Consider the following 17171-nt stretch of genomic DNA (forward strand, 5'->3'; position numbering starts at 1 on the left):
TATTTCATATTTACATGTCGATTCCAGCTCTGACATTTATTTCAGAGCTCTAGTCTAGTATATGAAGAGTCTCCCTGTGCAGCCTATTATTAACTCGCTCCATATTCGCTCTGCTCGCTCATTTGGTGCTTTTCTAAATGTCTGGCTATCTTTCGACGTGTAGTTAGTTCACCCCGGGCCCCTCACAGCCTACTTTTGATGTACTGCACATTGATATGTTGTTTTGACATGTTTTATTGTCTTGTCTTGTTTTATTGTCCTTCTTTTTCTTCTTATATATTTTTCTTCGTAAGTTTCAGCTCTGTGATGTGAAGCACTTTGGTTGGTCCTTGGAAACGTGCCGTATATATACATCAACAAATAAAGTTTGATTTGGTTTCATGTCCAGGACTGGCAGCCTCCCTTTGGCTCAGTGGTTCAGGGTCGGGTACCACCACCAGGACTGGGCAGCCTCCCTTTGGCTCAGTGGTTCAGGGTCGGGTACCACCACCAGGACTGGGCGGCCTCCCTTTGGATCAGTGGTTCAGGGTCGGGTACCACCACCAGGACTGGGCGGCCTCCCTTTGGTTCAGTGGTTCAGGGTCGGGTACCACCACCAGGACTGGCAGCCTCCCTTTGGCTCAGTGGTTCAGGGTCGGGGTACCACCACCAGGACTGGCAGCCTCCCTTTGGCTCAGTGGTTCAGGGTCGGGGTACCACCACCAGGACTGGCAGCCTCCCTTTGGCTCAGTGGTTCAGGGTCGGGGTACCACCACCAGGACTGGGCGGCCTCCCTTTGGCTCAGTGGTTCAGGGTCGTGGGTACCACCACCAGGACCGCCTGCCCTTGCTGATTGGCTGAGACGCTCTGAAAGCCAATCAGAAGACGGCGTAGTTGTAGGCCTCCCCGTAGCCCGCCTCCCTCAGGTACCTCTCCATGTCCAGCGCCTCGGGAACCCGGAGGACCGTGCTGTCGTTGGCCGAGCGCTCTCCCGCCAGGAGCTTCCCCATGAGCTCGGGGAGGGCGGGGCGTTGGCGTGGGTTCCACCGGCCGCACGACTTCATGACGGAGAACCTGGAGCACCAAAGTACAGTAAGGAGTTATTACTGTACTGTACTGTAGAACCTGGACCACCAAAGTACAGTAAGGATTTATTACTATCAGTGTTGTTTTCGTCGACTAAAACTAAGACGGAAAATGTTCGTCGACTACCTTTTTTCACTGACTAAAACTAAATAAAAACCTTTAAAAAAAACGAATCTATGATGACTAAAACTAAGACTAAATATACTGACAGTAGCCGGTATTGATCTGTTGTTGATAAGCATTCATTTTGTGTCGGCCATGTTTGGTGTGTTGGTCATCTGTACCAAGCTGTAGATTAACAGTTATTTATTGTATTGAAGATGTATAGTTACTTGTTTCCCATAGACTGTAAAAAAGAAGGTTGTTTCCCTGGCAACAAAAGGGGGAAATAAAAACTATACAAAATAATAATTCAACATAATATCGGTATTATAGTATCGGCTATCGCGGCTAAATCGTTATGGTGTATCGGTATATCGGCCACGTCTTTATAGTGGAGACTCCCAGGGGAGATCGCACACCACCAGAGGTCACCGTCCGGTATAAGTGCACTTTATTTCACTGATATATTCTGTCTGTTTTTAGGTATTATTGTATCATGTGTTTTTTTAAAGATCATGTCTTTTTTATGATCATCATTATTATCATTTATTTTATTGTAGCTTCTGAGCATACTGTACGTTTCTTTAGTACGTATAAGTAAGGTGTTCTCAATGATTTGGCCGGGGACCCCCTCTGGGGAATATAGGGACCCCCTCTAGGGACCCCCGGACATGCTTTGGCCATGTCTCGCATGCGGCCAAATCCTACAAAACAGATCATGCAGATCTGGGTATTTCAAAAGTGAACATGCATCTTTCAGATTAGGATTTGGTGACCCTTTAGAAGTTCAGACCCTTAAAATGTGCCTCAGCATCACAGCATGATTAGATTTAAAACTAATATTTTGATGCAGGGGAGAAAACAAATCTGTATTTAATCTGTATTTCCTACTTTTATTAGACCTGGTTTCTATTATAGTAAGTTAGTAACCGTGTTTGGACATTGTAATGTTAGCACAGTCCAAAGTCTGTAGGCCTATAGGCTTATATGAGCATGTGACAAATAAAACCTTGATTCTTTAAACTTTCAAAGCAAAAACGAAATTACTTTGTCCAAAAGTCACTCCTTTTCTTCACCAATATTGTTTCGTGTCTGTTCCTCTTGGGCTATAGTAGGCGTTAACATTTAACAAACACTGCATCCTATGATTTGTATTATGACACTGTATGACCACATCTTAACAACCACCTGTAGGTCGACAGAATGTCCACTGGATGTCGCTCTTAACCCTCTTTCAGTGATGCTTTAGCGTTAGTGCATTTTTTAGAACATGACTTCTGAAGGAACTTCAATGAAACAGCAGCGATTGTGAGTAATATCATGTTATTGTTCTCATATGCTTTCTTCTTTAGCATTGTGACATTATGAAGCATTCAGTATTTATTCTTAGATGACATAGTGTAAGGGCTATACTACTGTTCTACTGAAACTATATACTCTTTTTATTTTTTATTCTTTTGGTATAGCAGACATGGATTTCCTATAAATGTTCCGTGCGAAGATATAGTGCACTGTAGTGTGACGTTCTGGTGACAACAAGCCATAGAAAACAAAACGGCTGGTTGGTTACAAACAATTAATTAATTATTGACAGCTGGCGCATTAGACGCTGCAACAAAACATCAACAAAGACGTACGTTATGTAGGCTGAGTTGTTCTCGTTCATTTCCAACAGTTTTCTTCTTATCTCTGACGTTTCACTCTTAGTGTAGCTTATTTTCATTTAATTTGGGTTATTGTAATTATAAGGTCCATGCATTTCTTGTTGAATAGACACGTACGTGTTGTCAACTTAACGTTGATTTATGTTGGATATACTTCAAGTCACCATGCGGTCTGTCTGCCAAGACAAACATACATCTGTCAGTCACTGCATGATCCATAACCATACCGTGAGTATAATTATTATAGTAGGCTATAGGCCAGGCTACACTGATGTGGCTTTCAGAATAAGAAAATATAAGCTGGAAAAGTAGCTCTGGTCCATAGCCTAATGCACTTTAACTGACTGCATGGTCCCCGTAAAACTATTCCCTTTTTACCAGCTCCTTTATGATGAATTCCTGTTCTTTTTGGGGCTATATAGAAGTGTCTATTAATTTGTACGTCTCTTAATGTTTTGATGAATTGAACAAGGTGGACCCTCTTGTAAACGAGTGTAGGCTATAATGCTTTATTGGGTCGTCCACTCACAGTTAACTTTAGTCTTTAGTTTGTATTGAGTTTGTGCTTGAAATGTACTGTAATTCTGCAAACTGTTAATACATATTTCAATCAATCAATCAAACCAGAGCTGTAGGCTAGAAGTAAGCTGAGATTGTTTTAGTATCTTATTCAGCTTTCTTATTCAGTTAGAATACTCAGAATGTAAACACACTGACACTGGGTTAATATCCTGGTGCATATCATAATGTGGCTACTTTTTTTTGGTGAATTAATTATCCTTTTATAGGACCCCATGTTTGTCCCAAATATAGGCTACAGACTGTAGAGCCATATTCTTTTTATGCTTAAGCAGAATCATGAATAGGCCTATATTTCATTTATACAAAAGGAGAAGAGAGATCGAGACCAATGCGTTTGTGGCTCAAACGTTGTCTAATATTGTTTCAGAGCAGTGGTTAATTCTGCAGATCATTATTATGGCTCTACAGAAAAGGTACAACAAAGGGTCCAGAAAGAGGCTATCTATACACCGGTGGTTTTTCACATCAAGGACCCCCAAATAGACACTAATTAGCCCCGCCGGACCCCCCCCCCATTTGAAAAGACATGCCAGGGACCCCCATATGAGAAGATTTGTACAATATATGCTATAATAATACTTCTTCAGTTTGTGAAAAGTGCTAGCGTTGTAAATCTGAAGTCAAAGTGGTCGCACGGTATGTACGTCACGGTTGCATCCCTTGAGGTTTTCAATACCCAGATATATTTGTTGTATTTTGTTTTATAATGCTATGTATTTGTTAAATGATCTAAACAGCAGCATCTTGCAAGACTATAATTACCAGTAAGACGCGCAAACGCGGGAAGCGAACGCAGCTGAGACCCTGCAGATCATGTCTGTCTGTCTGTCTGTGTGTCTGTCCCGCTGTTACTGTATATGTGGACCTGGCCCCTTTTGTGCCCATATATGGAGCTGAGTGGACCTGGCCCCATTTGTGCCCATATATGGAGCTGAGTGATTGCTGATGCAACACACTCCATATTTGGATAGCGGGACAGACAGACAGACAGACAGACAGACAGACAGACAGACAGACATGATCTGCTAGGTCTCATAGTAAGTGCTCAGTGCTCACTGCGTTCGCAATTAATACTCATCTGGAGAATTCACTAGTTGTAAACGTCACGATACGTCACTCCTCCATTTAGCTGGGTTGTTTTTAACTATTCAGCCAAGTCAATTAAACAACACGTTGACCGCGGTAAAACAGACCGTTGGAGCTCCGCTCTTGACTTAAAACTTAAAAAAGTTTGCTCTGAAATAATTATACTCAAAGATTTGCGTCACATTTACCCGATTTTTCAAAGATAGCAGACCTACAGTACAAGTAAGACGCGCAAACGCGGGAAGCGAACGCAGCTCGTAAATTGCAATAACAATTCCATAACCATATAAGGAGTCCCCAAAGCAGCTATACGTCCAAATATGAAGTGTGTTTGCATCAATCACAAACAAATATCACTCAGCTCCATATATGGGCACAAAAGGGGGACACACAGAAACACAGACAGACATGATCTGCTAGGTCTCGTAGTAAGTGCTCACTGCGTTTGCAACAAGTTCACTCGGTGCCGCGCTATGAACTTGTAGATCTGTTATTTTTGCATTAAGCTAAAGTATAACATGATGCTTCAAACACCAAAAGGGGTTCCCGTTTCTGTATTTCATACTAGCATGGTTGTAGTTGTAGTTGTAGTTTTTCCTGCCCTTACAGTGTGTTGGAGCAGCTGCTGGGTCTCTTCAGCGTCTTGCCCCTCTGGAGGTACTGGAGCAGCTCGTAGGCCATGATCTCAGCAAACGGAGGGTCCCCTAAAAACACAGAACATGATCTCAGCAAACGGAGGGTCCCCTAAAAACACATAACATGATCTCAGCAGAACGGAGGGTCCCCTAAAAACACATAACATGATCTCAGCAGAACGGAGGGTCTCCTAAAAACACAGAACATGATCTCAGCAAACGGAGGGTCCCCTAAAAACACATAACATGATCTCAGCAGAACGGAGGGTCCCCTAAAAACACATAACATGATCTCAGCAGAACGGAGGGTCCCCTAAAAACACAGAACATGATCTCAGCAAACGGAGGGTCCCCTAAAAACACATAACATGATCTCAGCAGAACGGAGGGTCCCCTAAAAACACATAACATGATCTCAGCAGAACGGAGGGTCTCCTAAAAACACATAACATGATCTCAGCAGAACGGAGGGTCCCCTAAAAACACAGAACATGATCTCAGCAAACGGAGGGTCTCCTAAAAACACAGAACATGATCTCAGCGAACGGAGGGTCCCCTAAAAACACATAACATGATCTCAGCAAACAGAGGCCTACAGAGAGCCTATACATTGAGGCACAACATCTTTTCATTAAAATATATATTTTTATCCCACGATTTTGTAACCCATTTTTCACCCCTGTGTCAATCATCTAATGTGATCCTGGGCTCTACACACCCTCCACCAACCTATTCCCCATATATGGGGGACAAGGGGAGAGCAACGGACTTGAACTCATGCTTCCTTCATGCCTGAGTGTCCAAGTTGCTCCTTTACAACCTGACAGGGGGGAGTACAACATATTTTCAAATGGGGGTCTTTACACAAAAAAACAAGCCCTATAGAGTGATCCATCCGTCCAGTGATTTTATCCATTGTTTTATCATTCTGTTTGGGTTACGTTTGATTCATTGATTTCGTATGTTGCGTTTTAGTTTTTTTATAGGCTTGATGTTTTATGTTGCTCTGCAAGTGGCTGAGGGGCAACAGTATGTCCTGTTCTTTATGTAAATCAGTGTTGTTTTCGTCGACTAAAACTAAGACGAAAAATGCCCTTTTCCACTGACAAAAACAAATGGAAACTAAATGAAAACTAAGCTACGGTGACTAAAACTAAGACTAAATATACTGACAATTTCGTCGACAAATAAAAACTAGACTAAAATGTTAGGAAGGGACTATTAGTGGACAAGAGATCCACTAATAAGTCATTTTACTCTTGGTTGCATGCTGACGCGTTGTGAGCTTGTAGATCGGCTATTTTCAGCAAGTGTAAAAACACTCATTACGACGGCATCAAGGCCCACCAAAACACATTTTAGTGGACTAAATCACCTGTAGATTTAGTCGACTAAAACTAAGACATTTCCAGGTGACTAAAATGTGACTAACACTGAATGAAGTTTCAGTCCAAAGACTGTGACTAAACTAAAAATCGAAATTTTGCTGCCAAAAACAACACTGGTGTAAATGAGACATGCATGTTTCCAACGAGGTTCCACTACCGGTTCTCACCTAGGGTGATCATCTCGTAGAGGTTCAACTACCGGTACTCACCCAGGGTGATCATCTCGTAGAGCAGGCAGCCAAAAGACCAGCTGGAACACAGACGGAGAAAAACAAAGTCTATGAAGAATGCATTAACCTTTCAGGTCGACACCATTTCATTTCAGGTATGATCCGGTCGGGAGCGGATGATATCTAAGGGAACGGAGAGCAGCCACTCACACGTCGCTGCTGGGACCGACGGCCGTCCTGGCCAGCAGCTCGGGAGCCTGCCACTTCCTCATCTCCATGGCGGCTTCCTGTGGCCCCGGGACCCCCGGGACCCCCGGGACCCCCGCCCCATGGGCTCCGCGGCGGCGGTAGGCGGTGCCCAGACCCCACAGCTTGGCCGTCAGGTCTCCACCAATCAGCACGCTGCGAGCCCCCAGGTTGCCGTGGATGCAGTCATGAGTGTGAAGGTACTCCTAGACGGGCGCACGCACACACACACGCACACACACGCACACACTCACACACACACACACACACACACACATACACATACACATACACATACACATACACACGCACACACACACACACACACACTGATTTAGATGGTAAATGGTAAATGGTGCATTTATATAGGGCCTTTATCCAATGCGCTTTACATAGATGGTGCATTACATTCACCCATTCATTCACACACACATTCATACACACCGATGGCGGCAGAAACCATGCAAGGCACCAATCTGCACATCAGGAGCAATCAGGGGTTCAGTGTCTTTGCCCGAGGACACTTCGACACTAACTCTGGGGGAGGAGCCCACAGGGGTTCGAACTGGCGACCTTGCGGTTGCGATCCGGCCACTCTACCGCTGAGACAAACGATGAGACCAGACTGATGGTTTATGTCCTCTGTCTCCTCAGAAGCATCGGAAAGCTGATATATCGCTATGTATAAATATAATGATGTTAACATGTCGTCTCATGTCGGGTGGACAACGATGTTTAACCCATTCTGACCTGAGATCAGATTCTAAAACATGTCTTCTACATCCTGACAGTTTTCATTCTGACCTGAGATCAGATTCTAAAAATGTTCTTCTACATCCTGACAGTTTTCTGAAAAAGATATGTTTCTATAGTCAGTCGTTCTTCGATTTTTCCAAAAATAGCAGACCTACAAGCTCGTAGCGCGCCACTCGGTGGCGCGCTACGAGCTTGTAGATCTGCTATTTTTTAAATAGCTAAAGCATAACGTAATGATAACACCAAAAGGGGTTCCCGCCTAAAATGGGTTAAATGATACTGTCCAAAACGGTCAAACTTTCGGGCTTGAAAGAAAGTCAAAAATGATCTAGGACACTGTGTTACTGACCAGGGCAGAGGCTTGAAGGGGTTAATATGTTACTGACCAGGGCAGAGGCTTGAAGGGGTTAATATGTTACTGACCAGGGCAGAGGCCACCTGTCCAGCCATGGTGAAGATCCTCTTCTCCGTCAGGTCACATGGTCTCTCACCGCCCGGGTTGTCCTACAGAAACACAACACAAGTACAATCTATACGTTCTGTAGTTATCTACTGTACTGTAGTTATCTACTGTACTGTAGGCGTCGGTTCTGATCCAGAGTTATCTACTGTACTGTAGGCGTCTACCTGTCTGCAGTACACAGGTATACCCAGTAGGTGGCGCTGTACTGAGCCTACTCTACCTGTCTGCACCTCCACAGGTATGCCCACTAGGTAAATAAAAACGAATCTATGATGACTAAAACTAAGACTAAATATACTGACAATTTCGTCAACAAATAAACACTAGACTAAAATGTTAGGAAGGGACTCTAGTGGACAAAGAGATCCAGTTTTATGCTTGGTTGCATGCTGAAAATAGCAGATATACAATCTCACAATAAGAGATTGTGAGATTGTAGATCTGCTATTTTCAGCATGCAACCAAAGTGTAAAATAAGTCATTACAACGACATCAAGGCCTGTCAAAACACATTTTAGTCGACCAAATCAACTGTAGATTTAGTCGACTAAAATCGCATGACATTTAGTCGACTAAAACTAGACTAAACACTAAGAACATTCCAGGTGACTAAAATGTGACTAAAACTAAGTGAAAACTATTCAAGAAGAAAACGACTAAAACTAAAATAGAAATTTGCTGCCAAAAAACAACACGGGTATCCCCCAGTAGGTGGCGCTGCACTGAGCCTACTCTACCTGTCTGCACCTCCACAGTCTCCCCAGTAGGTGGCGCTGCACTGAGCCTACTCTACCTGTCTGCACCTCCACAGTCTCCCCAGTAGGTGGCGCTGCACTGAGCCTACTCTACCTGTCTGCACCTCCACAGTCTCCCCAGTAGGTGGCGCTGCACTGAGCCTACTCTACCTGTCTGCACCTCCACAGTCTCCCCAGTAGGTGGCGCTGCACTGAGCCTACTCTACCTGTCTGCACCTCCACAGTCTCCCCAGTAGGTGGCGCTGCACTGAGCCTACTCTACCTGTCTGCACCTCCACAGTCTCCCCAGTAGGTGGCGCTGCACTGAGCCTACTCTACCTGTCTGCACCGCCACAGGAAGCCCCCAGTAGGTGGCGCTGCACTGAGCCTACTCTACCTGTCTGCACCGCCACAGGTATCCCCCAGTAGGTGGCGCTGCACTGAGCCTACTCTACCTGTCTGCACCTCCACAGGTATCCCCAGTAGGTGGCGCTGCACTGAGCCTACTCTACCTGTCTGCACCTCCACAGGTATCCCCCAGTAGGTGGCGCTGTACTGAGCCTACTCTACCTGTCTGCACCTCCACAGGTATCCCCCAGTAGGTGGCGCTGCACTGAGCCTACTCTACCTGTCTGCACCGCCACAGGAAGCCCAGCAGGTCTCGGTGCGCCAGCTCCTCCACCACGGTGACCAGCGGCGTCTGGGTGGTCACCGCGCCCAGCAGCGCGGGCAGGAAGGGGTGTGGCCCCAGCGCCGACAGGAAGGAGGCGAAACCCAGGAAGTGGCGCCGTTCGCCGGCGTCCGCCGACTCTGAAGGAGGAGGAGAAGAAGAAGAAGACGTCGAGAAGAAGGTTTCGATTCGGTACGTTACGCTGTTTTTGTTTTACGGAAGTCTTTAAACACTTTTGCCAGGTATTGCTTAAATAATGATTTATGCCTTCCATTCTGAGCGGGTTTGCTTGAGGCAAAAGAAAATACCCCCAGGTCCATGAACCGAAAGTGGAAGCCACCAACGTCTTATCGATCTATCGGATCGCTTATCTAAGTCACCTGAAACATAAACCTGGCAACCGCGTCTGGCGACTGCCCTAAAAAAAAGCTTGTTTTGATTAGAATCGTAATCTGGGATTATAGAATCCGGAAAAAAATACGCATCTGGGAAAAGGTTAAATGTATCGTGTTCTCAGTGGGCGCGACCATTTAAGATTTCCGGGTCATAGACCATCTCACCCATATCGTGCTAGTATCCCAGAGCTAACGACATACTGAACAAAAATGGGCCACTATTGCCAAAAGGGTCAATAGTGTCTTTATCTGTGCACGCCGTGCAAGCCCACTGAATACCTTTCAGGACCTTATCTGTGCCACGCCCACTGAATACCTTTCAGGACCTTATATGTGCCACGCCCACTGAATACCTTTCAGGACCTTATCTGTGCCACGCCCACTGAATAGAATACCTTTCAGGACCTTATCTGTGCCACGCCCACTGAATAGAATACCTTTCAGGACCTTATCTGTGCCACGCCCACTGAATACCTTTCAGGACCTTATCTGTGCCACGCCCACTGAATAGAATACCTTTCAGGACCTTATCTGTGCCACGCCCACTGAATACCTTTCAGGACCTTATCTGTGCCACGCCCACTGAATAGAATACCTTTCAGGACCTTATCTGTGCCACGCCCACTGAATAGAATACCTTTCAGGACCTTATCTGTGCCACGCCCACTGAATAGAATACCTTTCAGGACCTTATCTGTGCCACGCCCACTGAATAGAATACCTTTCAGGACCTTATCTGTGCCACGCCCACTGAATAGAATACCTTTCAGGACCTTATCTGTGCCACGCCCACTGAATAGAATACCTTTCAGGACCTTATCTGTGCCACGCCCACTGAATACCTTTGAGGACCTTATCTGTGCCACGCCCACTGAATAGAATACCTTTCAGGACCTTATCTGTGCCACGCCACTGAATAGAATACCTTTCAGGACCTTATCTGTGCCACGACCACTGAATAGAATACCTTTCAGGACCTTATCTGTGCCACGCCCACTGAATACCTTTCAGGACCTTATCTGTGCCACGCCCACTGAATAGAATACCTTTCAGGACCTTATCCGTGTCACGCCCACTGAATAGAATACCTTTCAGGACCTTATCTGTGCCACGCCCACTGAATAGAATACCTTTCAGGACCTTATCTGTGCCACGCCCACTGAATACCTTTGAGGACCTTATCTGTGCCACGCCCACTGAATAGAATACCTTTCAGGACCTTATCTGTGCCACGCCACTGAATAGAATACCTTTCAGGACCTTATCTGTGCCACGACCACTGAATAGAATACCTTTCAGGACCTTATCTGTGCCACGCCCACTGAATACCTTTCAGGACCTTATCTGTGCCACGCCCACTGAATAGAATACCTTTCAGGACCTTATCTGTGCCACGCCCACTGAATAGAATACCTTTCAGGACCTTATCCGTGTCACGCCCACTGAATAGAATACCTTTCAGGACCTTATCTGTGCCACGCCCACTGAATAGAATACCTTTCAGGACCTTATCTGTGCCACGCCCACTGAATAGAATACCTTTCAGGACCCTGAGGACGACATGGCGGTGGTCCAGGGCAGCTCTGTGCAGCGTGACCGCGTGACTGTCCCGCTGGACGGAGAAGGACCGAGGCAGAGGGGTCAGCCTGCCGAACCGTCCCCTCTGGACCTCCATGTTCTGACCGGTCGTAGCGGCCGTTGGCGGGGTGCTAACGGCCTGCAGCGTGGTCGTAGCGGCCGTTGGCGGGGTGCTAACGGCCTGCGGCGTGGTCGTAGCGGCCGTTGGCGGGGTGGGTTTGACGTTCTGCTGCAGCGTCATGGGCAGCGCTTCGTGTTCCAACACGTTCAGCTCTGCAGGAGCTGGTAGAGAGAGAGAGAGAGAGAGAGAGAGAGAAGAGGGCAGTGTATCTGTCTTTAAACACATTCTGACCTGAGATCAGATTTAAAAAAAAATCTTCTACATCCTGACAGTTTACCGAAAAAGCTATGTTTCTATGTCAGTCGTTCTTCGATTTTTCAAAAAATAGCAGACCTACAAGCTCGTAGATCTGAGTTAAAAACATTCACTCTGAAAGAATATATATTCAAACATTTTTACGATTTACGGTCTTCTGAATCAGTTTTCTAAAATAGGCTACCTATGTTTCTATTATCAGTGGTGCTCAATATTTCATGTCAAGGACCCCACAAATTATATGTAATATGCCTCCGCCCCCCCCCCCCCCATCTAAAAATATGTTGTTCCAGGGACCTCCCCCAGAAGCAAAGATTTGAGTTAAAATGTTATCTCTGAAAGAATATATATTCAAAGATTTACACTATCATTTTCACGGGTTTTTCAAAAATAGCAGACCTACAAAGCTCGTAGCGCGGCACCGAGTGCCGCGCTACGAGCTTGTAGATCTGCTATTTCTCAATAGCTAAAGTATAACATAATCCCTTAAAACACCAAAAAGGTGATCTGAAATCTAGCTACTCACCATCGATGCCCTGCAGCGCCCTCCGGTGGCTGTGTGTGTGTCTGCGGTGGTGCTGGTATCGGGGCAGAGCGGAGGCGGTCCGCGCGCGGTGGCGGCGGCGGTGGCTCCACCTCAGCACCAGCACGGCCACCCAGGTGAACAGGAAACCCGCCAGGAAGAGGGTGGGAACCACGATCACCTCCGTCTCGTAGTCCCGAACCACTGAAAGGACAGGAAAGGGAGGAGGACGTATTTTCAGATGGGGGGGGGGGTCTCGGTGGCCACATACAATTACATATCATTTTTGGGGGTCCTTAATTGGCATGAAATATTGAGCACCACTGATACAGAAACATGAGGTACAGTAGTCTATTCCAGAAAACTGTCAGGATTTAGAAGACATACATTTTCTAAGTCCGGCCTGAATGGGTTAATGGAGCATGTTTAACCCATTTTGGGGAGGGAACCCCTTTTGGTGTTATAGCATCACGTTATGCTTTAGCTATTGAAAAATAGCAGATCTACAAGCTCGTAGCGCGCCACCGAGTGGCGCGCTACGAGCTTGTAGGTCTGCTATTTTTGAAAAAATCTAAGAACGACTGACATAGAAACATAGGCTTTTTCAGAAAACTGTCAGGATGTCAGAAGACATTTGTAGATTCTGATCTCAGGTCAGAATGAAAACTGTCAGGATGTAGAAGACGTTTTTAGAATCATGATCTCAGGTCAGAATGAAAACTGTCAGGATGTTTGAAGAACATTTTTAGAATGTGATCTCAGGTCAGAATGAAAACTGTCAGGATGTAGAAGAACATTTTTAGAATCTGATCTCAGGTCAGAATGAAAACTGTCAGGATGTAGAAGAACATTTTTAGAATCTGATCTCAGGTCAGAATGAAAACTGTCAGGATGTAGAAGAACATTTTTAGAATCTGATCTCAGGTCAGAATGGCCTGACATTAGAACTATAGATAGTATAAGATTCCCGAGCATGATAAACGTTGTAATACCAGTCAAGCTATAGACCTAGACCTTGATTTTTAAAAGTGAATACTTTGAGAATACTTTGAATAAAATAGAATTTACAAAATCATATAGGCGGGGACGTCCGGCAGTATTTCCATAGGGAGTAGTACTATACAGAATGCCATTTTACAAGTTTGACTTTAGAAACGTATTATTGTACCATGTTGTGTTGAAGTGAAGCCATGCTGCATGTCGCTATTAACACACTTATCTTGTCTATATTGCAACACTGGAGTCTAACCCAAGCTCCCGTCACTCCACCGAAACGACGGATGTTAAAATGACGACACCGTTGTGCTATTTTGAATAATGGCACCACCCACCACCACACCTTCAGTAAGGCGCGCACACACACACACACACACACACACACACGCACACACACACACACACACACACACACACTGGAATGTGAGATGACGTTGTAAAGCGTGCTGAGTAATCCTGGGGCACAAATTTACCTCGTCAGTCAGCGATGTCAATCTCACCAAACGCTTCCTCGAAACTGTCGCTCCACAGCACAGTATCGCGGTTCAAAAGGGCCGAGACCAACGTCTTTGTTGCCTAATAATTATCCTTTTATATGACAATGAACAAATGCTTCATGTCGTGCCCTGAGTTGTGAAAGCCACTTCCAGTATCTCTGGCTATGCGTAGAAACAATAGGCCTGCCACCACCATCCCCACTGAGCAATTCATTTGTCGGCTTTTAGACGTCTACATTGTCGTGTTCTTATTTAGAGGCAAGGAATACTACTAAGAGCTTTGGGTATAAGTATAGTTTACTGAAGGATAGTTTTGCAGGGCATCAATCAACGTGTAGGTATACAGCTTGTCACACATAATCCACATCCTGGCACTTGAGTAAGACGACATCACTAATGTGTTCACCCAGGTAATAATGACATTACACCACATAAATGACCGTCTGAAAGCTGGGGTAAAAATAGTCTATAAATGAAAGTTTTTTTTTTTTTAGCAGTCTAGGCTTAGATTAAAATGTAGAGCGTCTATATGTTAACGTTGACGCGACGCTGTCTCAACGTCTAATCTAAGCCTAGAATGCTAAAAAAAACCTTTCATTTTTAGACAACTTTTACCCCAGTTTTTAGCCATTGCATGGTTCGAGGCTCAGTGGGTGAGAAAAACAAACAGCGGAGATCCAGGTGACGAAATTGGAGTCACTCAAAGCGTATGAAACAATGTTATCCATATAGAGAAGTTGTTTGGTTTCATCTTGCCAAATCATTTTTTTTTTTTTTACTTCTTTTGAAGCTTCACTGTATGCTCGATGTCGGGTGGAAACCTCATTACGTCCACAAAACCGTTACTTTTTAGGATTCAAATTCAAAAGCAGCAGATCTACAAGCTCAAGAAGTGTTGCTTTGGCGCCACGTTTAGAGCTTGTGGATCTGCTGCCTTGTGATGCTATTGTATGCTGTATATATATATATATATGATCAAGTAGTCTATTAGACTATACAAAATATGCTCAGTGGGATTATTACCTAATCGTCTGATCGCAATTAATTGAGATAATCACATTTATTCAAATCAGTGATTTCTTTGTAGGCCTCTAGTTAAGTTAACCCATTCTGACCGGGAACCCATTTTGCTGTTAGCATCATGTTATGTTTTTAGCTATTGAAAAATAGCAGATCTACAAGCTCATAGCGCGCCACCGAGTGGCGCGCTACGAGCTTGTAGGTCTGCTATTTTTGAAAAATCGAAGAACGACTTGACATTTTTAGAATCTGATCTCAGGTCAGAATGGGTTAATGATCAGACCAGTGTGTGTCCAGTGGAAACCTCGTATGAATCTGATCTCAGGTCAGAATGGGTTAAGTTAAGGCTGGGTGGCTGTACCCGATGCCATCGGTGTGTTGTGTGTGTGGTGGTGTTTGAACTGAAGGCTGGGTGCTGTGCACTATGATGCCTTCAGTGTGTGTGTGTGTGTGTGTGTGTGTGTGTGTGTGTGTGTGTGTGTGTGTGTGTGTGTGTGTGTGTGTGTGTGTGTGTGTGTGTGTGTGTGTGTGTGTGTGTGTGTGTGTGTGTGTGTGTGTGTGTGTGTGTGTGTGTGTGTGTGTGTGTGTGTGTGTGTGTGTGTGTGTGTGTGTGTGTGTGTGTGTGGTGGTGTTTGAACTGGAGGCTGGGTGCTGTGCACTATGATGCCATCGGTGTGTTGTGTGTGTGTGTGGTGGTGTTTGAACTGGAGGCTGGGTGCATGCTGTACACTTAATTCTCTTGATAAGAGTTATCATTCCTTAACAAATTGACTCCGTACGGCGAAGGCTGATTACTGATGGTCATGTGTTGTTGTTGACTACAGGGATCACAGCCGTCCACTGTATTGGTTCTACGTATACACACTTTTGTACGTCGCTGTGCATAAGAGCACCTGCTAAAGGCCTTAATTGTATTCTTAAACTGTGGCTGGCAGGCAGGCAGGGAGGGAGGCAGGCAGGCAGGCAGGCAGGCAGGGAGGGAGGCAGGCAGGCAGGGAGGCAGGGAGGGAGGCAGGCAGGGAGGGAGGCGGGGGAGGAGGAGGGGGGGAGGAGGGGGGAGGGGGAGGAGGAGGGGGGGAGGGGGAGGAGGAGGGGGGGAGGGGGAGGGGGAGGGGGTGTTACCATACTCACCACAGACGGTGTCTCCCGGCACACACAGATCAGGTCTTTCCATGGAGAGGGTGGTGGTGGAGGAGGAGGAGGAGGGGGGGGTCGAGTTGGATGATGATGTCATGCTGAAGAGAAACCACACCACTGTATAAGATCAGCATGTATGAGCCACAGCAGATCAGCCACTCCACTCCGCTTGTAGATCTGCTATTTTATTTAATTTTTTAATCGTGAAAACGTGTCGCAAATCGTATTTTCGTAGAGTCGTCCTCGGGTCTAAATGGGTTAAGGAGAATGTAAGTTAGAAAAACACACTTATTTTTGATTGTCCACAAATATAACATTTACCTTATTTTTTCAAATATTTTCATTTACGTTATAATAATATTAGCCTCGGAAACCCAGACGTTTTTATTTCCAGGGAGAAAAAAAAAGTCTGGGTCTGAGTCCACTTCAATTCTTCATAGAGTAGCGCAAACATTGCTCACTCTCTGCTGATTTCTGATTGTCTGCACCTTTGTAAAATTGACATACACGCACACATGTACACACACACACGCTCCTCTCTCTCTCTGTCGCTCTAAGTAATTAGTCTCATGTCGCGCAGCTGCGCATATATTCTCCCGGCGGATCTTGCCGGGAGCTGCCTATATGCCATAAAAAGCATAGGTGAGTTCCAGGCTATAATGATATATAATTACTAGACTATTGGAGACACTCTTGTCCCAACATGCATGTTTGCATTGAATTATTTCATAGATGCCCCGGTTGACACCCTTCCCTCCCACAGTAAAATGCAGTTAAAATGCAGCTAGTTTTCTTCATTCTATTTTAGTAGCTCCAAACATATTTATTTTCTTCGTTTGTCACCCTCAAGCTATATATTTTATTAAACAAATCAAACCCTGATTTGGTATTCTGTCCTATAGCAGGACCTGTTTGTCCTGTTAATTACAGTGCAGCCGTGCCCCAAAATAACTCACCGAGCGAGGCTGCTCGCCTGTCAACCACTCATTGAGTTGTGGTCAGCTACTGTTCATTTATATATCAACAGACATGCCGTGTGTGTGTGTGTGTGTGTGTGTGTGTGTGTGTGTGTGATCTACAAGCTTGTA

The 17171-nt window shown here is 45.3% G+C and overlaps 1 protein-coding gene across 1 annotated transcript; it reads right to left on the minus strand.

Annotated features, from left to right (window-relative positions):
• Nucleotides 1-60: 60 nt before the first annotated feature.
• styk1a (serine/threonine/tyrosine kinase 1a) lies at nt 61-16180 on the minus strand (the record flags this gene model as incomplete). The annotated part of the gene is made up of 9 exons (XM_080786959.1): nt 61-1053; nt 5107-5203; nt 6732-6772; nt 6903-7144; nt 8118-8198; nt 9520-9701; nt 11496-11816; nt 12437-12637; nt 16078-16180. 9 exons carry the CDS (start codon nt 16178-16180, stop codon nt 858-860), a joined length of 1464 nt encoding a protein of 487 aa, XP_080643085.1. The 3' UTR covers nt 61-857.
• Between the last annotated feature and the right edge of the window lie 991 nt (nt 16181-17171).

Source organism: Protomyctophum bolini, assembly GCF_963924005.1.
Source record: "Protomyctophum bolini genome assembly, chromosome: 17".
Classification (NCBI taxonomy): domain Eukaryota; kingdom Metazoa; phylum Chordata; class Actinopteri; order Myctophiformes; family Myctophidae; genus Protomyctophum; species Protomyctophum bolini.